We start from the raw sequence: 27,477 nt of genomic DNA on the forward strand, positions 1-27,477 counted from the left end.
TCCTGAAATGTAAATTGTTTTTAATATTCTTAAAAGCACACAGAAGTCTTGATTTATAAAAAAATAAATATATACCATGACAAAGTTATTCATGATCCCGGAGCTCTTTTGAGGTCAAACTTTAATGGATGCGTCAATGACAACATAAAACATACACACGGTCTGTTAGACACAGATGTACATTCCAGTTGTAAAACCAAACTCCTTCGAGGCTCAGAAAGAATAAGTATCACGCTTTTGCTGCAGAAAGGACAGCCAAGCTGGGCGGGGAGGTTCAGCAGTCCGGCCACGGCAGCCTCCAACCCAAGGAACCGAGGCAGGAAGGCACCGTCCCTCTGCATGTCCCTCTGCTCACAGGACCATCCAGGCTTCCGGACACCTGTAGAGCGACCTGCTTGGAGGCTCCCTGAGGATCACATTTCTCCTGCAACCATAAACCATGGCAGGGACTATTTTGTCCCTACCTGTGGCTCTGACCTAGGTCCAAGAGCAGAAGACCAAGAAGGTATGCTCACTAGACACTGTCACTGTCACGTTCAGCGGAAACCATGACTGCCCACGGGCAGCGAGCTGAGACCCCAGCACCTCCCACCAGGCTCCTCAGGCCCAGGACACTTCTCCGGTGCACAGGGAGAGGGTGCTTTCTCTGCCTGACAAGCTCTCCAGGCCGAAGAAGTTTGGCTTAAAATACTTGATGACACTGCAGAAGTTGGAGATTCGGGAATTGAAGTTTTTACTCCTGCAACATACAACATAAAAAACAAAAAATCCAGTCCTATTAGTAGAGAGCTAAATCTTGGTTAAAACCTGACATGTTCCGATGGGCCTGCCAACAGGCTGGAATGTATCTGTAGAGCTGAACCTGCTGTTTCTTTGGCTGTCTTCCAATTTGATCTAGAACTAACACCCTCCATCCTGTTCTCCGAGCTGTGTGCTTCCTGCAGTCCTTCAGTCGGCCGGTGCCCACTCCTCAGACCCGCTACTCACTGCTTTCCTAAGACGGAGAGTGGACTTCCGAGTAGAAGAGTCCTTCTGCCGAGATGGCGTCCCCGAGGCCCACAGTTCGAACTGGGTCCTTGCATACCAGCACCGGTGTGAAGTAGAAGGATATGCCCTCGCGCTGCCACTCTGCCATGGGCTTGATCGGATTCAGCACGATCCTGGAGCCTGCTTCTGAGTAGGAAGTCATGAACTCTTGGGGTGCCCTCAGAGACACTTGGCCGGCATCGATGGTTTCGGTGGCACAGGCCTGGGTTCCGGCCACGCGAGCTCCAGCGGCCACGGCTGCCAGCTGGTTGGCCCAGTGCCCATCCACCGTGGCCAGGATGTGGTAGACCAGCGTGTGGAAATGGACCCTGGTGAGATCTGAGGCTCGGCCTTTACTCCTCCCGTGCTCCTTCAGGATCCAGAAGAGGATGTCACTGACCATGCCCACATCAGGAATGCCATTCCAGGAGGACAGAGAGGCGTGAGGTCCAGATGCCGACTGGCTGAGAAACAGCAGCTCCTGTTCGTTCAGCCCGAGGGAAGTCACTGCAGGAAAGACCTGCTAACAGAAACAAGGACAGGTCTCTCGCTGGTGGTCACACCCAGCTCCTGACAGCTCGGGACACAGCCAATGGCTACGTGATAGGGATGGCTGGAGTCTTTCCTCACTCCTGAACCTGCCTCTACCACCGGCTTTGGGGTCACTTGGGACAAACTGCGAGGTTGCAGTAGCACCATTTCACACTGTTTTCTGTCCTGTGCCATGGTGAGAAAGGGCAAAGTGTTTTGCATGTCCTCCTGCAGTGCCCAGCTCTGGCCCTTACACAGTGGATTCTCAGAAGGGGCAGGCAGAGTTCCTAAGACACTGAAATAAACATTTTTAAAAAGTGAAGATACTCAACCTCAAAAAGAGAAATACAAAGAAAAACTACACTGAGAAACACTATGAGTGAACCCAACGGTCAGTTTTGGACACTGAGTGACAGGCCAGTGTGGGTCCCCTGGCTATAATGAGGTGGCCTCCCTGGTGAGGGTTGTTGACAGAGACAGTGACAGGAACACATAGCAGCTCTTTGTACAGGCTCAACGGTGCTGTGGGGAAAAAACTGCCTTAAAAAATAAAGTCTATTTCAAACACACACACACACACAAAGCGGGTAAGATGGGCATGCAGCTCAGTGGCAGAGTGCTTGCTCAGTATATTTGAGGCCCTGCGTTCAATCCCCATCACCTCAGCGTTGCAAAAAAGGAAAAAAACACAACAAAACCAAACCAAAAACTGCCATTTTTTACCCGCCAGACCAATACAAATACAAGTTTTTAATCACATTCTGGTGGCAAGGTTATGAGGAAATAAGCACTTATCAGTTTCATGAGTGGGAAGTAAACAGGTGTGATTCCCAGCAAAGGCAATCTCAAGACTTAGAAGTGTTTTCTTGTGCTCCAGTTCAGCAGTTCTACTTCTGAGATTTTACCCTACACCTGTACTTGCTCACAAGCAAAACAAAACAAGGTCAGACTTATTCACTGCGGTGCCCTATGGGAGAGCAAAGGAAGTGACGCCTAAGATGCCCATCAAGGGGCCAGGGCAAACAATCTGAGCAGCGTCCACACCTGCACTCCCACCCCGAGGCTGGGAGACCCTCAGGTGCTCTCCCAGTACCAGCACAGAAGAGGCCTCCACAGCTCAGCTAGTGAGGAAAAGCCAAGTGCAGAGCCGTACTTGGTGTGGTAAGCTCTCTTTCCGGGTATAAAGGCACAGAGCAAAAAGGATGTATTTCCATATTTTCTTATACGCATCAGACTAACTGGTGAGAGCCAGATGAAGCTGATAAGGAGGTCCCCGGTGGAGGAAGGGGAGATGAAGGGAGGAGGGAGACTTCACTGTGTATCCTTTGTTTTCTGAGCCGTTACCAATGAACGTGTTAAATAACAGTGAAAGAGAAGGTCAAGAAACTGAGTCATAAAGCGAGTGAGCGGCAGAACTGATGCGCCGGCCCAGGTGTCGAGAGCTGTGTCCTGCGCCCCACTTGGATTTGTCCTAACTATGCTGCTGTCCAGAGGCAGGACACATTCCTAGGTGCCTGCTGTGAGGTGTGCAAGGTCACCCAAGTTTCCTGACTTTGCACTTCCTGAGGTTTAACTGAGAGCAGCTCAGCCAGGCTTCCAGTTTCCTCCTCGAGCCGGGGATTTAGCTCAGTGGTTTTGCTGCCTGCTGCAGCAAGCACAAGGACCCGAGTTCGATCCCCGGTACCAAAAAAAACACAAAAACCCAAAAAACCCCAAAAAACAGTAAAATCATTTAGGGCTGGGATTTAGTTCAGTGGTTCTGCCGCCTGCCTTGAAAGTGCAAGGTCCTGAGTTCGATCCCCAGTACCAAAAAAACCCCCCAAAAACAAAAAACCAAAAACCTCAGTTTCCTCCTCGAGTTCTGCCAGCACCATTCACTTCCGCCTCCCCATTCCAGAGGGAGAAATGCGACTCACAGCCCTTCACTTGGTGGCACTGGTGTGTGCGGGATAGAACCACAGCCTTATCTGACTCCTCTGGGGAGCCAACACCGACACAACACCCACGCCTCAGCACGCCATCCTGGAGCCCAGATGCAGTCCCAGGGAGGTGACCAGGCCAGGAGGGTTACCTGCTGCATGATGCTGCTCATGAGCTCCCTGTTCGTCATGCTGGCCAGCTCCAGGTGAACTGGAACCCCGGTGGGGATGTCAGCAATGGAGGTGACGACCTGCAAAGGGAAGAGGACAGCACTGCCGTCAGGATAGGAGGAAGCTGGGCAGGAAGGAAGGAAAGAGAAGGTCCTGAGCGCATTCAGGTGCCTCCTCGTAGCCTCCTTCTCGGATCCTCATGAGCTGCAAGGACTGTGGGTCCCCACCACCTCTGTGGGCCATGGGCACTTTCCCAGCAGGGAACTATGCTCTGTGAAAAACCAGAGGCCAAAGAACTGCCCCTGCCTGGATGTGCGCCGGCCTGTTCCTGGGGTCTAAACCGAGCTGCCGGCTCCAACTGCTGGACAGACGTGCAGGCACCGCAACACAGCGGATGTGAAGCGCGATGGGACAGGTAACACAAAGGACACAAACTACAGAGCCTGCAACTCGCAGCCACACTCAGTTTAGCACAGGAGGCAGAGGCGTGGGCGAGACGCTGTCCTGACCTGCCCTGAGAAAGCTGCTGCCATTTGTCCTCAGGAGATGGGACCTAAGGCGGCACAAGCCACACAGGCTGAGGCAGGAGCCCGCAGCAACGCCTGCTGAGGGCACGAGAGTCTCCGACAGTGCCGTTACCTCCAAGAGTCTCTTCTTCTGGAGCTCCTTGCTCTGTCCCTCCATCATGTGCAATCCAGAGAGGACCACCAGGTCAGGCTGGAACTCCTCCAGGCTAGACACAAACACCTCCAGCATATTCATGGCCCCGTTGGAGAGGTCGTGGGAGAAGATGAAGCGGTTGGCATGGGGAGCTTTAAACTGGCCCCACTCCTCCCCTAGAAGAGCCCAGTTGACACAATGGGAAGAAAAGGAAGAGGCTTTCAGTTTCCTCGCTGTGGGGAGCCCAGGTCCCGAGCAGGCTGCGGTGGTCTGGGGTCAGCATGGCGCTGTGTCCAGGACAGTGGAAGGTAAACAAACCCATCAAAAACCTAAACCCTAATCCAACAAAGAAACCAAGACCTAGTAGAGGCTCTGTACGCCTTTTTCAGTCATGAGTGCCTTTTGAGTTCAAGGAGCCCTCTGTCCACTGAGCTCTCAAACACAAGATGCAGTTATGTGCCATGCACCCAGCCATCAGACACACTGCCTCTTCCCAAGTCGGGTCCCCGTCACAGCAGTGCCCGACACCCCCATTTAGCTGGAATCTGGGCAGGCCAAGTCCCAGGAGCCACACTGCCCCCTAGTGGTTTCTGGTCACTTCTGCCTGAGGCAGCAACGACTCAAGACCAAGATTGATGCTATTTCTTCCTCAAATGTGCAGCCTTTCCCCACTGACTCTCCTTTGCCCAGGAAGACTGCATTACCTCCTTCCCAGGCCCACCGTGGCCTCCCTCATTCCTGCAGGGGCCCAAGCTGAGGACACAGCAGTGTCTTCTGTCATCCTGTCTCTACTCCCTAAACTGGCACTTGGCAACAGCTGTGTGAATGCGTTAGTAAAGAGCACTGAGTGAACAGGGGACAGACTGATGACCTAAAGGACTGTGACAAGAAACAGAGCTATGAACTCCGAACCCCACATTTCTCAAATGAACAGGACTGCAAAATGGGGAAAATGCATGATGTGGATATTTTCCCCATAGCAACATGAGCCTAGCCTGCAGCTTGGATTGCTAGGAAACATGGCCTCATGCAGCCCAGGCGGAGAGCACCACACAGTGACCCAGACAAGCCCATTTCTTCAAGGAGCGACAGAGGAAAAACCAACAAGTTTCTGCAAGGCGAGGACAAGGGGAACTATGGCAAACTTCTCACCGGTTCCACAGGACACAGGACTGATGGGGTGGCCTGAGAAGCAAGCAGGTTGGAACCCAGCCTGGGACAGTGCTTCATGTCCCTCTGCTCACAAAGCTTTGTGTGTACCGCTGCTAGCAGTCTCTGCTCAGTTTAGCATCCTGCCCTTCCCCCAGCCAGGGCAGCGAAACCCCCAGTCTCAGTCTGCAAATGAGCTGCCCTGGGGTGGGCTGGTGGAAGAGAGAAAAACAAGCTGACAAAGCCTGTTGGGAAGCATCCGTCTTGGTCAGGGAGGCTGGGCACAGAGTGCTGTTAAGAAAGCTTACCCGAGGCTGCTGCCACCACACTACATGGCCCCTGGGACCTATGAAAATGTAACTTTGCCTAAAGCCTAATGGAAGCCCACTGCCTCATACAAAGAAAGATAAGGGATAGCAAAGACAAACTGAATGCAAGGTTTATAAATCCAAGAAGGGAGCCAGCTCTCTCCCAGATCAGCTTTTCCACTTCACCCAGATCAGCTTCTCCACTTCACGCAAGGCATAGCTGGCATATACCATAGCAAAGAAGCTGGGTGTGGTGGGCACATCTGTAATTCCCAGCACCTGAGGGCTGAGGCAGGAGGATTGCTGCAAGTTTGAGGCCAGCCTGTCCTATACAGTGAGTTCATGGCAGCCTGGAATAGAGAGACCCTGTTTCAAAAAAACAAAAACAAAATACAACAGCAAAGTCCTCTTGAAGACATGCGACTCTCCACTGAGCAATAGTCACCATGGGAAGTGACAGAAACCAAGAACTGCAAAGGTGCCCCGTTCACGCTGTAAATGCCAACAGAGGTGTCAGAAAGAGAGTGGGCCCGAAAGCAGCAGCACCTCGGCACCTCTGAGCTACTGCAGGTCCTTCTGGGCAGTGGGCAGGTTCATTAAGCTGCTTACAGTGCCCCTCACCACCACACGCATGAGGGAAAACTACCACTCCTATTTCCCAGGAGCAAAACTAAAACAGAGAAACTCAACACATGTGCACCATGAAGTATGAACTGCTTCCTGCAACATTCTGCCTCTGATATCCAGACCTTGCCTGTCCTGAATTGCCAATGAATGCTAGTGAGTACCCAAAGGAGAACTGGAAGCAAGCCACAGCTCCTTTCTGTACTTTCAAGCAGCACCTCATGCTACAGTTAATCACTCCAGCAGGTGAGGTTTTCTTGATCGTCTTACTTGGAAGCAGTTCACTGATAAGCATTAGGTACCAATTATTTGCCTGTATGCTAGAGACTTTAACATGAATTAGTAATGTGTTGAATCAGAAACCCAAGAGTCTGAGTTCTTAGCAGGGGAAAAGATACAGCAGGAAGTATATCCGGGTGTAAGAGTCTTACAGAAATCAGATGCCTGGTCTTTGGAACACACAGAATCTACTGGGGGTGGTGCAGTGGGTCTGGATTTATAAACACTGGAATACTACACAATGGAAAATAATATAAGTAATGTTAAATACAAAACACTTCTGTTCACATCCTAAGGCGAAAATAAAGCACTCCCAAGAAAGCTCGCCAGAGACCTAGAACCAATCGTCACCAGGGTAGGGAATCAGGCCAGAGAAGCCCAGGGCAGAATCCAGTAGAGTTAAGCAAATGCTACCTGCCCTGCTCTCTTCTTAGTCATGAAGGCAAACTTTATGTGTGTTTTTAACGCATTTCCTTTGATTCAAGATGGCTGTTTTCCTGTGGCCTGATTTCCCTTGGGTTTAGGTCGGTTCTGTTTGCTGACCTAAGAGTTTTCATCAGGGTGTAAAACTCCATCATTCTCTCTGAGACCATGGCAACAGCAGCTCTGACAGCAGCGGGCCGGAAGCAAACAGAATCTTATGAACTCCCAGAGATGAATGTCCGGCAAGTCACACCCCAGGCTGGGAACACACAAACCCGACAGTCCTCTCACTCCACCGTCTCACTTCCCTTACCTGCCTGATACTCCAGAATGAGGTGGAACTCATCTGCTTCCTGCAGTGACTCTGGAGGGACAAACACGTTGTCATCAAGAAGCTCGTGGAGCTTTGGACCAACTGGACCACAGAGGAGAACCTGGAGATGAGCAGGAGGAAGTAAGTGTAGCAGGAAATCTGGGCTTTTTCCCACAGAGTCTGCCTAGTAACCAGTCAGCTACATTCAGGCCAGTTCTATTCATTTCAAAACTGCTGGAATCCAGTCTTTTCTGCTGGAGGTGTGCAGTAAAGGAGCACAGCCATAAGTGCCCAGAAAGGAGAGAACACAAGACCAAGTCACAGTCCTGGGGTACCGATGCAAGGGCCGTGGCCCATCCTCTGTTACGGAATATTTTTGTCCCCTAGAATTCACATGTTGAAGCTCCACTCTAATGGTATCTGGAGCTTTTAGGGCATTTAAAGATTGAATGTGGTCCTAAGAAAGGGAGAAAGGGAGAGAGATCACATGCACACCGGAGAAAGGTCATGGGTGAACAGTGGGACAAGCTGACAGACACCTGCAGGGCAGAAAAACAGACCTTACCAGAAACTGAACGTTGCCGCAACCTCAATTTTGGATTTTCCAGTCTCCAGAACTATTTAAATCACCTAATTTACGGTATTTTGTTACTAGGACAGCCCAGGCAGATCAGAAACACTCTATTCCTAGGGTATTTTTTTTATTCACATCCTGTGTTACGGTTTAGATCTAAACTGCCCCCAAATTCTCCCGTGTGTGGAAGGGGGCTGGACTATGGGGCGCAGTACTCCTCTGGATTCACCCACAGATGAGTTCCTGGCTCAGTGTGCTATCAGGAGGCGGTCCCTGGGGGCCTGCCCTGGAGGGTTCGTTCACTCCCCCCTCTCGCTGCTTCTTGGGTGCCAATGGGGTGAGCACCTTTTCTTCCGCTTCGCCCCTCTGCCGTTCTGTGTTTGCCCTGGAGCCAGCCAACCATCGACTGAAACCATGAGCCCAGACCAGTCGCGGGTGCCGGGCACTTTGTCTCAGTGATGGGAAAGTGACCAAGACACCTCTTGTAGGCAGCAGTCCTGAGCTGCTGTTTGCCCCAAGCTGTTGGATGAAAACAGCTTTCTAAATCTGATGTGGTATACAAAAGAGCTGCTAGGTCACTGGATGACTTAATCTGAGGGATCAAGCACCCTTTTGCACTTAATTATTTACATGAACTGGACAGACCTCCTGACAGGAAAATCAACGAGCATCTTTTCCAAAACCTTCCTCTGCAGCTCCAGTCTGGCTGTCTCCCTGGCTACTCCTAGAAGCTGTTTCACCTCAGCTGCTGCCCTGCAGCCCCAATAATAAGGTGCTGCTTCTGCTGCCTCCCTCAGGACTAGGCCCAGAAACTCAAACCCACCAAATAATGATGGTCTGGGCGAGGACTGAAACAGAAGTCCCCAGAAACAGGATCCCCAGTGTTCAGATCTTATGTGCCTGGCCAGCAACTTCAGGCAGCATCTCCCATGCTAATTAGCCACCTGCTTGTGTACTGTGCTGTACAGAGGTCCCTACGTGCACCTAATTAAGAAATCCCAGCTGCTGGGTAAAAACACACCCCTCTTTTCTGAAAATTCTTGCCCTACCACTTTCTTTTTTTGCTTTTGTTTGAAATATGATTTAATTTTTAAACTAAGTCTTGATAGGACATAGCCCTATGGGTGGCCCTACATCAGAAGGAGGCACAACAGCCACTCAGACCCTAAAACCTCACAAGAACCCAACCCTGTCAGTATTGCAAACAGCTGTCAGTTAAAATGTGCAGTTTACAAAAACCAGTCCACCATAGACTATTTTTGTTCCTGAGAAAATGACCGTAGAAAGCTGAGAAGACTAACAGCTAAGCATATTCCTTGGTTTTCAATGCTGAAAATGGGTACAATCTTCATGTTTTCCTGCTATAAGCTGGAGTGTTTCAGACCTCAGGAGCACCTGGGTAGGCACAGTATTCCTTTCCTCAACGCAAGAACGCTACTTTCTTCCCAAGGAAGTCAACTAAAACAAAGAAGCCATGCAAATTTAAACAGAAAAGGACATAAGAGGCTTACATTTTTTCCAACAAAATTATGTAGAAGAGAAAAAATCAACTATCTACAGTACATGATACTGAGACAAATTATTCAATAACTGTTCATTAATTGCTTGTGTTAAATGACAAGTCAGTATTATTCCAGTACTCAGCTTTCCACCACTTTATTTCTTCTGCCTAATTCTTGGCTAGAATTTTACTTCTGAAATAGTAAGGACTGGATTTGCTCTCCTGCCAGAAACAACAACAAAATATAGACAAAATACAGGAAACAATAGTTTTTCAAAGCACTTGGACATTAGGCAAAAAACACCACTCAATCCCTAAGAAACAAGAGCAATGTAAGTGTTCCTACAGATGCTTCAGCACATTAGCAGGCAGACTCCAGATGTGCAAGAGCTAAAAGAACGGATCACTGGCAGACCAGGACCCAAGCAAGTGGAAAGCGGTCTTTCAGGCAGAACGAGAAACAGACCAGATGGAGATGTGGATCTAGACAAAAAGACAAAGAATGAAGAGCACCAGAGATGGCCAAGCTGGATAAGGACGCAAGATTCTTATCCTTATTATTTAAATATTTTTCCTTTCTTTCTCTTTCTTTCCCCCCCCGGTACTCAGGATTGAACTCAGGACCTTGTGCTTGCGAGACAGGCATGGTGCCACTGAGCCAAATCCCTGGCCCCTATTTAAATATCTTTAAAAGATAAAAACTGTTTAAAGAAAAATACTAGCCATGCAGTGTGACATTTATAATTATGTAGAAGAAAAATATACTTCAATAATAGTATAAAGACCAGAGGGGACAAAGGGAAGTATGATATTCTAAAATTCTTACAGGGTACATGGGATTGCAGTGGCCCCTAAAGATAAGACTGTGAGAAACTCTATGTGTATATCATGAAGCCTAAAGCAAGACTAAAATAACAGAGGGTTACAGCCAATAAGTTGAGAAGATAAAATAAAATCATACAAAATAATCCAAAACAGTTCATAAAAAGAGGAAAAAGGAAATACATAAAGGATGGACAAATAGAAAAAATTACGGGTTTATCAAATTACGTTTAAACTTATCACATTGAATGTAAATGGTCCAAACACCCCAGGTAAAGTCAGGAACGGCCCAGTGGATTAAACAGCAAGCCCCAAATATGTGGTATCTACAAGAAATGCATTGTAAAACACAAACAGGTTAAAAACACAAGGATGGAAAATGATTCACCATGCTAACACTAATCAAAAGAAAGGTGGAATGCCTACTTTAATGAAATAGATTTCAAAATAATGATAAAGTGATTAATTTATGAAGAGGATAGAACCTTCCTAAGCATTTATGCATTGAATAACAGCTTTGAAATCCACAAAGGAAAACTAAAACTACACAGGAAATACACGTGTCCACAATTTTTGTTGGGAGAGATGTCAACACCCCCTTTTCAATAATTGACAAATCAAGCAGACAGAAAATAACACTCCACCCAACAATAGGAAGACCTTTAGATTCTTTACATGTTTCCAACTTAACAAGCAACTTCACCAAGACACACCATATTCTGTCCACTATAAATCACAATCAATTTAACAGGAATTTGGTCACAGAAAACACATTTTCTGAGCTAAATGGAATTAAAATAAAAACCACACAGGCATGGCAGTGCATCCCTGTAATCCCAGAACTAGGGAGGCTGAGGCAGGAGGATCACTGCAAGTCTGATGCCAGCCTGGGCTACATAGTGAGTTCAAGGCCAGTCTGAACTATATGGAGAAACCCTGTTTCAAATAAACCCCAAAATAACAACCCCTCCCTAAAGAAACCAAAACCATAACAAGCAAAAACCCCCAAGAAAACAACAACAACAGGGTTTATCTCAGAAATGCAAGGTTGGTTTAACATTGGAAAATCAGTTACCACAAACCGAACTAATGAAAAAACATACAATCACTTCACTAGCTGCAATATCATTAAAATCCAACACCTCTTCTTAATTCCTGGCTAATTACACATGCACACCTTCTTTCCCCCTTGGCACTGGAATCAAATCTAGGACACACTCTCACATACTAGGCAAGCTCTTCCCCAGCCCTCATAAGTAGATTTTTAAAAGGCATTGCTTCTCGCTTGGCCTCCATTTCCCCATTCTACTCAATTTGCCTGTGCAATATTCACCAGGGTTCATTTCTGAGATCCATCACAGCTCTGTATTAAGGGTATGGACTCTGGAGCCAGACTATTTGGGACCCAAGCCCATCTCTACTTGTCAGCAGGTGGGTGGCCTTGAGCAGTTTTAACTTCTCTACCCCTCGTTCTCTCCAGTTGCAACTGAGGATAATAAAAGTGTAAGGAGTAAATGAGCATCCATGCATCCATCTACCCACTTGTCTCTCTACGTATACCACACAGGACAGTTCCTGGAATATAGCTGGGACTATGGGAGTGTTAGCTATTATTACTGCTTCTGGAAAATACCTCCTTCTTACTCCATACCAGGAAGAATTTTGACAAATTCATCTGAGAGAGTGGTGTCGAGTGGCAAAGTTACAGCTGAGTGCAGCACTGAATCCCTGTTCTGTCATTTACTAGCTATGTTATCACATGGGGCACATTTGCGTCTGGACCTCTTCCCTATCTTTAAAATCCTAGAATTGTTCCATTGTCATGGGGATTATGAGATAAACCTTTTATCCTACCAAGGCCAGACTTTACTAGAAAGTCTTCCAATCAGATGGGTCCCAAGCCCAGCTTCTCCAGAGACCTGGCACAAATGTGGGTCTCAGTCAGGGAGGCCCACAGGAAACTCAATCGCCACTCACTGATGACTTCCAGGGTGTCACCCTGCAGTGGTCACAGTTACTGCTTGGGTTCTGAGGGACCCAGGAAAACTTCCTGATTCTGACGGGAGGGCCTGGGCTTTCTCTAAAGAACTTATGACTGATCTCTTACTCCATTAGCTGGTAAAATTTCCAAAGGTCAGCCCTGCAATTTCTAATTTTCTCTACTTAGAAGTTAATTAGTACTTATAAGGACAATGACTACAAATATCGATTTTACACTCTAGTACATCCATCCCCGTGTACAGTGCAGCTCTGTATGAATTTCCCCCCTCAAACTATGGATCATCTGAGTATTGCTGAATTCATCTTTGGCTTCTTGACCCAAATTTCTATTTTTCTGCTGTTCCCCCAAACCTCAGCCCTGGTCATGGTTCCCTACTCTGCTGTCACCAGCCACAGCCATTCTGCACTCCTCCAGTTCATTTGGCCCAGAACCATCTGTTCAATCTTGTTCCCACCCTGGCCAGCCCAGCCCGTGCCTCCCCTGCACAGCAGCAGGATCTACACAGATGTCCTCCTCCTCTTTCAGCCACTCTAGTCCATCCTTAATCATTTACAGTGTAACAGCAAAACCTCTGTGCAGCCCCTGCCCCACGGACCTCATCTGCTCACAGCAAAAGGAACTGCTTACTCCAGTGATGGCGAACCTTTTAGAGATCGAGGGCCTAAACTGCAACCCAAAACCCACTTATTTATTGCAAAGTGCCAACACTGCAATTAAACCCAAATACTGTGGTTTTAGTTTAGAAAATACTGTTATCCAGTGCTTGGCTGCTGGGCTGAGATGGCTCGTGTGCTGACAGATAAGGCTCTGTGTGCCCGCTGCGGAACATGCACCATAAGTTTGCCACTTAGTTTTATTTTGAACATAGCCATCAGCTTTAATTCTACTTAGACAAACTGATGAGGACTTAAAGACACTGCTCTACCTCCTCTCATTCAGTGGCTCTCGTCTTCACCCTGTGGATCCAGGATCACCAACACCTCAGGGCTGGGCACCGACTCCAGGGCCCGCATGCTCCTTCCATTACACCCCACACTCGTCAGCCCACAGGCCGGTCAGAGTCCTGTGCCCGTCCTCATCGGCTGTGAACGTCTCTGTGTCTCAAGGGTCCTTGCATAGAAGGCCAGGACAGCGACAGCGCCATCTACAGGCTGCTGTGAGGGTCAGTCCGTAAGCGGCCGACTCACAGGGGACATGCACAAAGTACTCTTCCCACTGCCTCCTGCCAACACTTGCTGCCTCCTGACAAGGGCCCAGGGGCTGGCATACAGCAGTGATCCAGAAATGGAATCAAAATCCAAATATTTGTTCTTGCTCCTGAAATTATTAAAACACTAACAAAAGCCACAAATTTTAATCAGGAAATTTCACCTACCTTCAAGTCTGAGTTGGCCGCAAATTTCTGTCCAATTAAAGCTGCATTTCCTCCTACATAGTGCTGTAAAATAGTTGAAGGCTATTAGCCAATAATTTAAACAATTTCATTACCCCAGCTTTGTAATTTCTAATGTTGCAGTCCATTTTCCCCCAAAACATATTTTTCCCCCTCCACAGCTTTATGCTACATTAATTACTGGGTGGTGGCACAAGTTGCCCAATTTTCTTTTCTTTTTCTTTTTTGAGACAGGGTCTCACTTTGTAGTTCAAGCTGGCCTTGAACTCACTATGTAGCCCAGGCTGGCCTCAAGCCTGCAGCAATTCTCTTGCCCTAGCCTCCTGAGCTCTGGGACTACAGGCCCGGCACTACCACACCTGGCTCCCCGAAACATTTTGAGGTGACTTTCAACAAAGGACACAGACAACATTAATAAAACATAGAAGCACACAGTGAGTAATAAGATGAAGAATATACAGATGCTAACCACGAAATCAGTACAATTCCTTATCTGTACACCAGATTTGGCTGAGCTTCCAGGCAGCCAGAACAGGTAGAGAAAACGTGAAAGGTGGGGCTTGGACTCATCTTCCAAAATAAGAACGTGATTGTCATTCTCCTGAAAACCATTCCGTAGATAAACACTTTTCTTTGGTGCTGAGGATCAAACCAGGGACCTTGTGCATGCTAGGCACACACTCAACCATTAGACTACACCCCAGCTGGAAAATCTTTTTGGTTTTTGAAACAAGGTCTTGCAATGTAGCCAGGCTAGCCTTGAGCTTGCAGCCATTCTTCTGCCTCAGCCTCCTGGACTTACAGGTATGTGCCCCTACGTCCAGCTTAAAAGTGAGCCCCCACAAGGGCTTTGCCTGACCCAAGGTTTCCTTTCTACTTCTATCTCCTGCATGCCCCATCTACACCTGACCGGCCCTCCTCCGGCTCTCTGATCAGGACGTCCCCACCAACCAGATCACTCCTCAGCACTCAGCTATGGTGCTGCCTTCTCTTCCCCTCCCCACTGACCACTCAGCCTCCCCCGGCGCCCTCCCCAGACAGGAAGACAGGTCCCTTCTGAACCCCTAGCTGAACAAGCCCCCTAACCCACCCCTGGTCCGCTTGAGCTCTTATCATCTGGGTAGGTGACTGGCTCCTTGAGGCAGGACTGGAGTCTTTTTTTTTTTTTGGTACTGGGAATCGAACTTGGGACCTTGTGCTTGCGAGGCAGGCAGCAGAATCACCGAGCTAAATCCCGGCAGACTGGAGTCTTGTTAAAATAAACATTCAGAAAGTGTTTGCCACTACATTTGGAGAAAGGAAGAAACACACTGATGTGCTGGTAAATAAAAAGGCCTTCTGTGGAGGGAATTCTCAAAGGTAAGAGCCCTAAGCATCCCACGGCTCAGCTGGAGAGAGGACCCGAGCCTGGTGTTTGTTTCCTGTCCTTTGGGATAGGGCCAGTGCCTTGGGAACCTACTGCAGGCAGCAAGGTTACTGTTGATTCTAAAAGCTAAGAAGCCAAGTCTGTAGTTTTACCCAGGCACCACCCTACCCTCCAACAGTCCCGTGGGTGGGCACTGACTAGGCAGCCGATTCCATGACCTCACCCCAGGGCCGGAGCGGACAACCCTCTGGGTGCAGGTGGGACAGGGACAGCTTTCTGTAGACAAATGTATAACTTTCTGTGACAGGGAGGGCAAAATGAGGCCTTTGAATGTGGCAGGCTTAATTACATACTTTATTTAACTATGAAGACTAGAGGAATTTACTAAAATCTCTTGGGGGAAATATTAAGACATCTACAAAATATACACCAGATTTTTCCTATAATGGCCATTAATTGTTGTTTACAGGCCACCTGCCTTGGCTTAAGAGAGTTTGAAAAGGCACCAAACTGCAGTGTCAGGGTATGTACTATAGTAACACACTTTAGGTTTTACAATGTTAAGAAATGACTTGGACAACCGAAAAGTGACAAAGTTTCTGTAGAATTTTAATTTTATTATGAAACAGAAGGCAGAATCTAAGAAGAGAATGCAAAGTAATACCATGATCACAAAGACTGGCAGCAGACACACCATGGCAGAACTATGGAGATTCTCTCCTATTAGCCAGGCGTGGTGGGGCACACCCACAATCCCAGCACTAGGGAGGCCGAGGCAGGGGAATGGTCAGAAGTTCGAGGCCAGCCTGGGCTACATAGTGAGTTCAAGGCCAGCCTAGGCTATACAGTGAGACCTTGCCTCAAATATAAATAAAAACAAAGCTGGGGATGGGAGGAGGCTGGGCTAGGGATGCTTAAACAACCAACCAAAAGTCAGTCCAAAAGGCTGAGGGCACACATAGCAGTAGCAGCAGGAGGAGCAGCTGGCTGCGGTGGCAGCAGCTGTGACATGCTGGGATGTCACAGAAACAGCCACAGCTGGGTTTCTGCCCAGCTCTAGGGAAAATGGATGGCTGCACTGTGGTTCAAGCTACGGGGGTGAGGTGGGGGTGTTGGTCGGGGTGATTTCTGGTGGACATTAAGTAGGAGTCAACAACATTTTGGTACAAGCCCCATCTCCTCAGTCTGAGCATAAATATCCGATATAACCCAGGTCCACGCCGGCCGGTGTAAATAACTGATATAGCCAAGGGCGTACAGGCACAAGACCATTACTGTGTATCCTGGAATCAATGTAGACTGCCACGAGAGCTGTGGGGGGCTAAGTGGCCCAGGACCGCTTCGAGAATGGGCCAGCTAGGGGCCAAGGACTGCTACGAGTGTACAGTGGCTGGGCCGCAAGAGCGGCTAAGCAGCTGCATAAAGGATGCTCCAGCCAGTCCACGACTCTGTGCCTCTCTGGGCTGCACGCATCCCTGCCTGACCCGGTGATGACACCAGCACTGCCTCTTACTCCGCTGAGCTTCCAGGAAGCCCCTGGACCATTTAGGCTCCAGGGTGTTTCATGTCCAGCAGGTGGCTAGGGACCACTAAAGTCCCTCCTGTCACCTCCGTTCTCCATTCTATGCTCCAGTGGTTCTCAAGACGCTGGTACAGACCAACAGTAATCAGGGAGCCTGCTGACAGGTGGACCCTGGTTCCCCTCCAGTCCCTGCTGAGCTGGCCTCCCGGAGTTGGCGCAGGAGTCAGTATGCACAGCCCCTCCATGAGGGTCTGCTGTCTGCGCAAGCACAGGAACCACCCATCTAGCCCTCCATTTTCAACCAGGGCCCGTTCTGTTCCCCTTTTCTTCCTCACCCAGGAAATGCTGGGCAATGTCTGGCCCGCACAGCTGGGAAAGGGCCATGCACTTAGCAGAGGCTGGAGCACTGCTGAACATTCCCCACTGCCCAGGTCAGCCCTCAGCCAGAGCACCAGTGTCCCACAAGGCCAATCGTGTCCCTGCTCAGGAACCTGCTTGGGCTAGCACCCAGCCTGCCCTCTCCCACACGAAGCCAAGCTAGAGGACTCAGCCACAGTGAGGTGACTAAGTTATCATGAACAAGCACTACAAGACCAGGGGATTAGGAACTGACAGTCCCCTGGATAACATGAAGAAAGGGGGAATTCATTTATTTAGGATTTTTGAGACAGGGTATGGTATGTATTCCAGGCCTCCAAGTCACCACACGGCCAGGCTGGCCTTGAACTCACAGCGATCCTCTTACCCCAGCCTACTGAGCACTGGGATGATGCACATGCACCACAAAAAGGGGGAATTTAATGGGTGACCCAGAATCAAAATTTTAGTAAATATGCTTAATTTCGCTGGCTGAATTAAACTGACTAAAAACAGTAGAGTTAAGAAAACATCAGGGCTGGGGATTTTGCTCAGTGGTGCTGCTGCCTGCCTCGAAAGTGCAAGGTCCTGAGTTCAGTCCCCAGTGCCAAAAAACAAAAACAAACATCAGATACAGCTTTACAAAAGGGCGCAACATCACAGAACTGGATTTCCGGTAGTCGCTGAAGCTGCCTATAGGAATGACAGACAAGGGCTCCTTTCCCACCCTGTCCCAATTTCCTGTTGGTGGACAGACAGACCTGGGCTCCGGGGAACTCAGATGCGACGTGGGCAATGTCATGAAAGGTTTCCTCTTCACTGAAGAAGCGCTCAGCAGCTGCTCCCTGCCCCATGAAGTGGACAAAGGCTTCTTCCAGGTCACTCCTGGAGTGCAGAACAGTGTGGTCTTGTCCACTCCTGGGACTCAGGCCCAGGGCCTGTAGGAGCTTCACACCAGACAGCACCACATCGACACATGCGTTGACTCTGGAGGAGGGGTGAGGACAAGCGAAAAGACATGGATGCAGGGAGGGTTGAGAGAGCCACCCACACACAGGAAACAGCTGAGGTGGTTCTGCCCCTGGCCTGGAAAGGAAGCTTGAAAGGCAGAAGGAAAATGACTTAAGAACTCCATCAGTTCCTGAGGGCTGGTTGTAACTGAGTCAAAACAGCTGAGATCTGATGTTTATCTGGGTACACGCTCTGGATAACAAGAGGCAGATGAATCTTCCATTAACCTAGTTAACCCAAGTTGATCATGTGTCAGGCTGGTTGTAATTTGAGGGCCTACTGTATTAGATCAGAACACAGGACCCTTTTCAAGAATTTGCAGAACTTTCCTAGTTAAAAAAGGACAGATGCTTAGCATTTCAGAACAAAGCTATCATGGTAACAAAGATGCAGCATTTTGGCCAGGGGTGGTGGTGCTTGTTTGTAATCCCAGTACTGGGGAGGCTGAGGCAGGAGGATTGCTGTGAGCCTGTGCTACATAATGAGTTTAAGGCCAGCAGGAATTACAGTGAGACCCTGTCTCAAAAAACAAACAAAAAAATGTAGCATTCGCGGCAAAATGCTTGCAGAGACCAATTTTCTGGATGTGTGACTTAAAATGCAAGTCATTTTAATTTCTCGGAGTCAGTCTTCTCCTGTCTAAAATGACCATGATAGGAGTGCCTAACTCACAGAGCTGTTGAGAAGATAAAGTGAATGAAGTGAACTGGGGCAAAATAAGCAAAACAGTGGTTCTATCCAAAAGCTAAATATCAGCTACCTTCCCTCCCCAGACAGAAGAGGATGGTGGGAAGATACCCCAAATACTCGCTTCAACACTCCTGCTGGAAGCCTGGAACGTGGAGTGGAGCTCGCAGTGGCTCAACACTGGGCAGGTGTTCACAAGACCCACCTGGAACCTTAAAGGGCTGGTAAGAAAGGAGCGCAGCACTGTCTGGCTTCACGGAATGAGGAACAGCTAGGGCTCTGGATAGAATCGCCTGTGTCTGCATCAAGTTCTGTTTCTCTGCTCAAGTTCAGCCCTCCTTTAAATTGGGAGGCTAAATTACTAAGGGAGCTAGATGAGGTCTTCAATGCCCAATCCCCATCCCTGGTCACCTTTACCTCTGCCTACAGATGTCACTCTTGCTACTGTGGCTGACAACCGTATAGGCAGCTCCTCGCCTTGGGGAAGAGCAAGGTCACAGGAGGTCACCCAAGACAGCCCCTAGTGACAAGGGTGACTGGGATTCAGAGAAGGCCGCAGGGTTAGATTTCAGCATAGAAAACATGGTTACAAGGTTTCCCATCTAGTCCCCTTCCAAAATCTCTTGGTTCGGAAATTAATACACTAAATCATTCATGGTGACAAACTGAGAGGAGGAATGCAATTGAGACAGAGGAAGAATTTTAATTAGATGCCTTTCTCGTTTTCACAAGCATGGATTACTTTTATATTGCTGCTCCAAAAACCGGAACCATCACCTCTAGTTCTGCTAAGATGAAGCAACAGTTTGGGTCTGTAAAGTGAGAAGGGGGAAAGTGAGTTTGTGCAATTTATACAGAAAAAAGTAAAAGAACCAAATTCAGCATGTTTTACAACATGAGAAAATCTCAGTGGAACTAGTTTTAAATTAAAATAAAAATGTAACTAATGGGAGGAAAAATTTTCACCCCTCCCTAATCAGGAATACTAGGGCAAAAAAACAGTCTTATACAGGAAAAACAATTAATCTGACAACTTTTTCCTCCATGGTACCGGGTGTGGAACCCAGGCCCTTGAATATGCTAGGCAAGCACTGAGCTACGTCCCCAGCCCATCTGGTACCTTGTTGTTTTGGGCTTTTTCCCCCTGCAAAGTGTCCATGTTTACAGTTTTTCTTTCTCCAACACAGCAACCTTCACGCTATGTTTTAGTTTTCAACTATACAGTCCTATGAAAACAGACCCAAGCACATACAGTAACTTCATCCATATGGAACTGAAGTCTTTCTAGCTATTTAAAGGCATTTAGTTACCAAGGTGCTTATTTTAAACAAAATGCCCCGTCAAGAGGATGCATGCTTATACCTGGAGGTCTGACCTATTGATTCATGTGACAAATATGTATTCCCCACCCTCCCTCCATTCACCTTAGAACAAAAACACAAGAACTATTTACAGTCAAGAGGGAATAAGGTCAACTGACCTTGCCAAAAGAAAAAAACAAAAAAGCTGGCTCCTTTCCGACTGGATGAACTCCCTGGAGTGTTCTGCCTGAGCTGAATACTGACCAGTGCGGTCAGACAGCTTCAGTGTCTATGGAAGCCGGGCTCCACGGAACACTTGGTAGCTATTATGTCCTGTCCACACTCCCAAGGCCACCCACTCCCTGCCAGCCCCCAACCCCGATGTCACTCTGTTATACAACATGATCCATGGAACACCTCTCTCCCTGGTCTTAGACCCCCCACCCCACCTCGCACTGGCTCCTGAGATCCCACCCCCTTGGCAAGCAGGGTGCCAGGCCAGCAGCACCTGGGACAATGGGTTATAGAGATGCACCTGCCTGCCACATGTGCCACATGATTCCACTGTGTGTGTTTTTGAGACAGGGTATTGTTTTGTAATTCAGGCTGGCCTTGAGCTCACTAAGTAGCCCAGGCTGGCCTCGAATTCACAGTGATCCTCCTGCCTCAGCCTCCCAAGTGCTGGGATTACAGGCGTGCACCACGCCTGGCTGATTCCACTTTCAAAGTCAGCTGTCATAAGAAAAGAAACAATCACAAAGTGAGGATCAAGCCTGTGCTATAGGAACATTATTCCAAAATGCCAAAAACCTTAGAATTAAGCTATGTGCAACCAAAACGGAGCATACGACAAGACACCTTAAAGATGTTCCCCATGAATATATCCCCCAAAACAAGTGGCTCTCAGACCATGTCCAAGGTTAGTGAAGTCCCAACATTAGTACAGTACGGGAATTTGCCCAACTCAGTACACAATGGGACCCGCTCCCTGTCTGTGCAGCATTTCCTTGCGTCTCTATGTACCCGGTGCCGTATGTGCCTCTTTAGCAGGAACCCAGGCTGCATTCTGAGACCCTGCCAGTCCCTCCTTGGAATCTGCCACGCAGGAACCTCCCTGGTTCCCCGAAGGTCTCCGTGTTCAGCTTCCTCTCTTCAGCCCACGTGGCTCGGTGAGAGCTGCTCTTGAATTCAGAAGAGATGTTGTCAAAGAATGACTTGGACTTGTCATAGTAGCAGCTGGGCCCCAAAAGGTCTTCCTCTGCAGGAGTCCCGTCACTCTGAGTCACCACAGCCTGGCCCTCCTCTTCCCCCTTGTCCTCTTTAAAATTTAGTTTCTTCTTGAATTCTTCATCAAGTTCCTCTCGGTTGAACTGGGCATTTGCTCTGTCAAAGTCAAAGTCTTCTAAAAACTTGATTGTGTTTTTGCTGACATTAGTTGGCTGGTTTTGCCCTCTGGAGCCATTTCCTGCTCTGCAGCTCCCTGGCCGCTGCCTTCTGCTGCTGGGCTGGGACCAAAGAGCAGCATGCTCAGGGGGTGTGGGCCGAGGGCTGGGAAGCTCACACACAGCGAGATCTTTGATATCACAGCCCCGAAAGATGACGTACTCATAAACCTCCTCTCTCAGGCGAGAAGGCCTGTCTTCTGTGCCCAGGGACCTCACCTTTGCCAGCCCCACGGTGCAGTTGTCCGCATCGATGGTACACAAGATGCCCTTGTATCGGGTCTGCGTCTTGGTGATGAGGTTGATCTTGCTGCCGAGATACTGAGTACCTGAGAAGCCGCTCACGCCTGCAGCCAGGGTGCGCCGCACCGGTAAACCACCAGGTCCTGCTGGCCTGGCCACCGTGTGGCTGCTGGAAAACCTAGGAACCCGGCTCCTGTGCCTCCCACCCCGGGCGGAGGGCAAGGGAGCACAGCTCGGTGCAGAGCCGGGCTGAGGTGCACAGGCTCCAGGAGCCTCGTGCTTTTTTTTGGAGTCCATAGCTCAACAAGATCAAAATAAAACAAAAGCTACTGGAATCACTACAAAAGGTTCAGAACTGTAGGAAAATCAAAAAGGGCCTGGGGCAGCTGGCCCCAGCCACCCTAGATGGGGCTTCAGCACAGAGAAAGGTGGCTGCTGTGGGCAGGTTTTTCAGACAGACACCAGCAGTCTGCACTGCGCCCTGTAACAGATACTTTCTGCTGAGAAGTTGAGGCTGGGGCTGCCACTCCAAAGGCCTAGGCTGGAGGGGCCTAAACTCAACTCAGATTTATCTGATAGCCAATTCGGCGCTGGGAGCACTGCGGCAAAGCTGCAGGAGATTAACCTCGGGCTCACATGCAGTGCGAACGCTGATCTGGCTAGAACAGGGAAGGCAGAAAAACAAGACAGGCCAGGGAAGAGCTGCCTGGCCAGAGCTCAGGAGAGGGCTTCCTTGGTTTCTCCCAGCCAGCGGCAAGTCCCAAGGTCCGATGTAGAACAGAGGAGGGGTCCCCAGTCGGGGGAGATGTGAAGTGGGCTTTGACCCAGTGCCCTGGCCCCCACAGTCTGCAGCCCGGCTCCCCAGATACTGTGCTTCATTCTCAGCATCTGACCGAGCTGCTCCATGTAAAACCCTCTGCAAAAAACACCCACTTTCCTGGCTCTGAAACCCAGTGCAACTTCTTCCACAAGCCTGTCCCTTCCCTAAAGCTCTTCCGAAGGCAACCAAGTGCCCAGGGTATTCTGGATAAGTAGACTCCTTACTGTGTCTCAGGAAGTTTAGACAGACAGTGGCTGCGAGCTCTGGCGATAGAGAAAATAAGAGAAAGCACCCACACTTGCCTCCTGGTTCTGTTCTACAGTGCTAACCCAGGTCCTCAGAGTGCTAAATCCTGTTGTGACTCACAGAGAAAAAGGACTACCTGAGAACCCTGGGCGGATTCTAAATGCCTAGTCTTACAAACCCACAACTCTAACATATTATTTGAATTGAGCACGACCAGTACCTCTAACTGCACTTTAATATAGTTGTTTTAGGTATGGTTTCTTGTCTGTTAATCTGTTTTAATAGCTGGCTAAAATAACCCGCAGGTTCTTCACTTTTAAAAAAAATCTTTTTTTAGCTCAATTTTTATTTTTTTTACCCTTATAAACTATTTTGGGCTTCCCGTGGAAAACCACTTGTGATATTGGTTTTCAAACTGAAAACATTGGAGGATAAGCTTGAAGTTTACATAGAACTTACAATAAAGGCCTTAAAACTTGATAGTTTAATGGTTATATATGATTTAGGTGAATATGTGTTTGTGTTAGCTTTTAGATACATATATACAGAGTCCACCAAAAAATGTATATATCAGGAAAAGAAAAATGTATATTTTAATACTAAAATTATTGAGACATCATGAGATCAATACAAGTTACCTCTGGCCTCTACAAGAGGTGCTCAGCGATGGCCATTAACTTCCAGACATTTATTAGTACAGTGAACTGCTGAAGCGTGTATAATTTTTTTTGTACTCTCTCTCTCTATAGTTTCTCCACAAGTTCTGCTTAGATAAGTAGACACTCATGATAGCCCAATACTTTTATTTGCATGGCTTTTCAGTGAGTTAATAACAGAGGCCTTTAAAGCTGGTGATATATTTTCACCCAAGTTGTTAGTCAATCAAGATAACATTTATCAAGCCAGGCATGGTGGCGCACACCTGTAATCCCAGCACTAGGAGGCTGAGGAGGGAGGTCTGCTGTGAGTTTGAGGCCAGGCTGAACTACATGGTGAGACCCTCTCTCAAAAAAAACCCCAAACGGGCCAGGGATTTAGCTCAGTGGTTCCAGCGACTGCCTCGAAAGTGCAAGGTCCCAAGTTTGATCCCTGGTACGAAAAAAACCCAAAACAACCCGCCCCTCCCCCACCAAATAAAAATATTTATTAAAAGTCTGGTTTTAGAAATACAATGTCTATTGTTGTCTATGTACAATAACTTACAAAGTTTTTTCTTGGTTCAAAAAAATAAAAACAGGGCCGGGGATTTAGCTCAGTGGTTCTGCCACCTGCCCTGCAAGCACAAGGACCTGAGTTCAATCCCGGTACCAAAAAAAAAAAAAGTCACGAGTCATCTAAAATAATGGTTAGGTTAAATAAGTAAATATAAATAAAATTACTCCTTATAAATGTTAATAACATCTAAGTTATCTTTATTTATTTCTCTGAGGTATCTCCATTCTGATTTCCACAGTGGTTGGATACTGTTTTTAAAAAAGATAAATTAAAAAAATAAAAAGGTAACAAATTTAGATAAGTTCATATAATTGGATAAAGGTGACTGACTAAACAGTTATTTTATACTAAAGTGAGAATTTAAATATATTTTAAAACCCCAATGGTTCTAGTATAATGTCACCATAATTGTTAAGCTAAGATACTATGTTTGCTCTTGATTTTAAACTTTTCTAGTAAAACCTTACAACTGTTATCTGTTAACATTCTACAGAAATTTGACTTCTAAGACAAGCCAGATTGATAAAAAAAAAAAAGTTCTCTGGCCATATTTTAATTTTATATTTCAAGGTACTCAATATTCAGATGAGATAGTTAAACCTACTGCTCCTACTTTAGTACTGGTATATCTGACCTCCTGGGTGTTCAACAACTAAGGCTTAGAGACCAAAGCTGAAAAGGTAACTGGGAATGGAAACAAAGCTTTTGTACATAGAGAGGGGAGGGGTTTGAGGGGAGGTGGGGAATGGGAAAAAAGAGGCGGGATGTACCATGTATAGGTGCACATTCCCTATGATAAGTGTAATCATTATGTATGCCTAAAATGTACCAATAAATGTTTTGCTATAAAAAGTTAATTGGGCTAAGAATATAGACAATATTTTAGCTCTGGCCCTCCAAGGTCAACAAGGACAAAGGACATAAGGGGACCTCTCTTAAAGGATCCTACAACTAACTCTGGTGAGTCAACCAAACCTCCTGAGAAGGTAGCTTAGCCAGACCCTGCCTCAAAATAAAATTTAAGGGCTGGAGGTGTACCAGGTGGTAGAGCACCTGCCTAGCAATCTACAGTACCACAAAAAACAAACAAACAACTCTAATAACAAAAGATCATAAAATGGCTACTGTTTTAAGCTACTAAGTTTTGGGGTGATTTACAACATAGCAATAGTGACTTTCTGGGGCTTTTTTTGATGTCCTATTCTGGGAAGAATTAGTTACCCTTCTTAGGGACACCAAGACAACTTTGTTTTTACCACTAGTTCAGTAAAGCACTTTTCACAACTTTTATAGACACTAGCATCTCCTGCCCGACCGAAAAGTCCCATTTTGAAGCCCTAACCCTCAATGTGACTGTACCTGGAAGGAAGTAACGAAGGTTAAATGAGGTCAGGACCAGTGTCCACATAAAAGAAAGAGACACAGGAGGGGCATGTGCACAGACTGAAGGCCACAGTGAGAAGCTGGCCATCTGCAAGCTAGAAAAAAGGCCTTGACCAAACACACCAGCCGGGCATGGCGGTGCACGCCTCTCATCCCAGCACTCGGGAGGCTAGGGCAGGAGGACTGCTGTGAGCTCAAGGCCAGCCTGGGCTATACAGTGAGTAAAACAAAACAAAAAAGCAAAACCCCCAATCACATTAGCACCTTGATTTTGGATTATCAGCTCTGGAACCAAGAGAAAATAAATTTCTATTGTTGAAGTCATCAGTCTATGATTTTGTCCTATCAGGCCAAGACAATTACTTCAATAATGAATATACAGTATCTATTTCCTAGTAAATGAAGCAGAGACTTTGCTTTACCATATTTGAGTCCTCAGAAGCTAGAGGTGAATCATGTAGCTGATGGGTATTTGTTCAATGAACATGCATAATGCCAGGGAGGGCAACTAATCTAATAAAGTGAGTGAAATGAGCCCAAACTTGAAAGAGGTAAAAGCAGACACATCTTAACCAACACATGTACTGATTAGCTAACATTTGAGTGCTTTCAAAGGCTGATACCGTACTAGTTAGAGAACATGGCTTATTTCATTCAGTCTTCAGAATAACTTTAACTCTATCTGACCCCTCTTGGCCCCAACATTTACACAAAATCGCAGGGTACTTGAGAGGTTTGTTTTGTTTTTTGTACCGGGGATCGAACTGGGGACCGAACTCAGGACGTTGCACTTGCGAGGCAGGTGTAGTGTCACTAAACTAAATCCCTGGCCCTTGAGAGGTCTGCTTTTGCACAATGCCTTTTAAGTTAGGCATGAAAGGCAAGTGGAACCAAAACAGGGACTAAAGTTATAACGGTAATAATTACATTCCTGGGAGGAGCACAAAGAAAGGAGGCACTGTGATTTGCCAGAACCTTAAATACGCAATGTCACCGAAGTCAGAGGAAGAAAAGTTTCAAGAAGGGCGTGTTAAACTCGCGGAAGGCTGCAGAGGGCAGATCGTGGAGACTAAAATAAAAGGCTGAATTTGAAAATCAGGAGATTCGGCACAGTGGTGCTCTCCAAACCAGATAGCTTTAAGAAACTGAAAGCAAAACATGAAGAAAGTCGGTAGCTAAAGGCAGAGACCATTCATCTTCAGTAAGTTCAGTAGCAAGAGGAAGAATGCCTCAAAATGAGGAAGTTGAAGCATCTCTGCCAAACAACAGTCGCCGAGGAGCAGGGGCTGACAGCTGGGGGTGGGAGGATCGAGCAGGAAGGTCGCATGAAGGGGGTCGCAAGAGGTTTTGCGCGCTGATCCCGTAAGGATGAGGAGCCGGGCCCAAGGGAGTGGACAAGCGCTCTGCTGAGTCCCTGCAGCAGGGTCGACAGCGCCTCGGCCCAGACGACCGGCGCCTCCCCGGGACTCCGGAACCCCGTGGGCCTCGACCTCCCAGCCGCCCAGCCGCCCAACCTGCAAAGCGGACCTCGGAGGCCTGGGACGCCCACACTGTCCGGGGAGGCCCAGAGATCCAGGCCCCCTGGGCACTCACCCCACGGCCACGCGGCGCCAGCGCCGGGCCGGCTGCACGATGAGTGTGTCCCAGGCGGCCGCCAGGCGGCCCTCGGGGGACAGAGGTCCCGGTGGCGCGGGTCCCAGCTGCAGCGAGCTCCAGAGCGAACGCAGCACCGACCCCGGCAGCTCCGGCTCCAGCAGAAAGACGCAGCCCACGGCCAGCGCGAGGAAGCCCGCGCAGGCGGAGCCGCGCCACAGCGCCATGGGAACAGAGGCGCCGAACAGTAGCGCAGGATCCGCTCGGACTGGGCGCGCGCTGACGTCGGCACGCACGTACGTCATACCCGAGCGCCGTGGCCTTTAGGGGGCGTGGTGACGGGCGTGGCGGTGACGTCACGGCACGGACTGCTTCGGCGCAGTTCCGCGGCCCTGAAGGAGGTAGAACAAAGGCAGTGGTGCTGATCCACCTCTGTTTGCACCCAAAAAAGTGGGGGAGGATTAGGTTTGCTTCCCACGTGAAACGAAACGGGCAGATCGTGAAAGGCGCAGGCAGACCTCGCGTTAACATTTGCGATTGCCACGAGTCCCACTCACCATGTTAATCCCCTTCCTTGCGGCCCATTCTCCAAGGTT

The 27,477-nt window shown here is 48.2% G+C and overlaps 1 protein-coding gene and 1 pseudogene across 2 annotated transcripts; both read right to left on the minus strand.

Moving 5' to 3' along the window:
• On the minus strand, positions 1–27,168 carry Adpgk (ADP dependent glucokinase). 2 transcript variants are annotated; one of them, XM_004855520.4, is made up of 7 exons: positions 26,882–27,168; positions 17,702–17,927; positions 13,678–13,740; positions 7,404–7,524; positions 4,287–4,483; positions 3,629–3,727; positions 1–1,546 (listed from the first exon to the last, which is right to left on the minus strand). In XM_004855520.4, exons 1-7 carry the CDS (start codon positions 27,106–27,108, stop codon positions 995–997), a joined length of 1,485 nt encoding a protein of 494 aa, XP_004855577.3. In that variant the 5' UTR covers positions 27,109–27,168; the 3' UTR covers positions 1–994. The 2 variants fall into 2 exon arrangements, with proteins under 2 accessions (XP_004855577.3, XP_004855576.3); XM_004855519.4 differs by having other exon boundaries at positions 1–1,549.
• On the minus strand, positions 19,322–26,874 carry LOC110344106 (protein LSM14 homolog B pseudogene; annotated as a pseudogene).
• Positions 27,169–27,477: the final 309 nt, after the last annotated feature.

Source organism: Heterocephalus glaber, unplaced genomic scaffold (assembly GCF_053883595.1).
Source record: "Heterocephalus glaber isolate CG9 unplaced genomic scaffold, H.glaber_assembly_v1.0 deba00001689, whole genome shotgun sequence".
Classification (NCBI taxonomy): Eukaryota; Metazoa; Chordata; class Mammalia; order Rodentia; family Bathyergidae; genus Heterocephalus; species Heterocephalus glaber.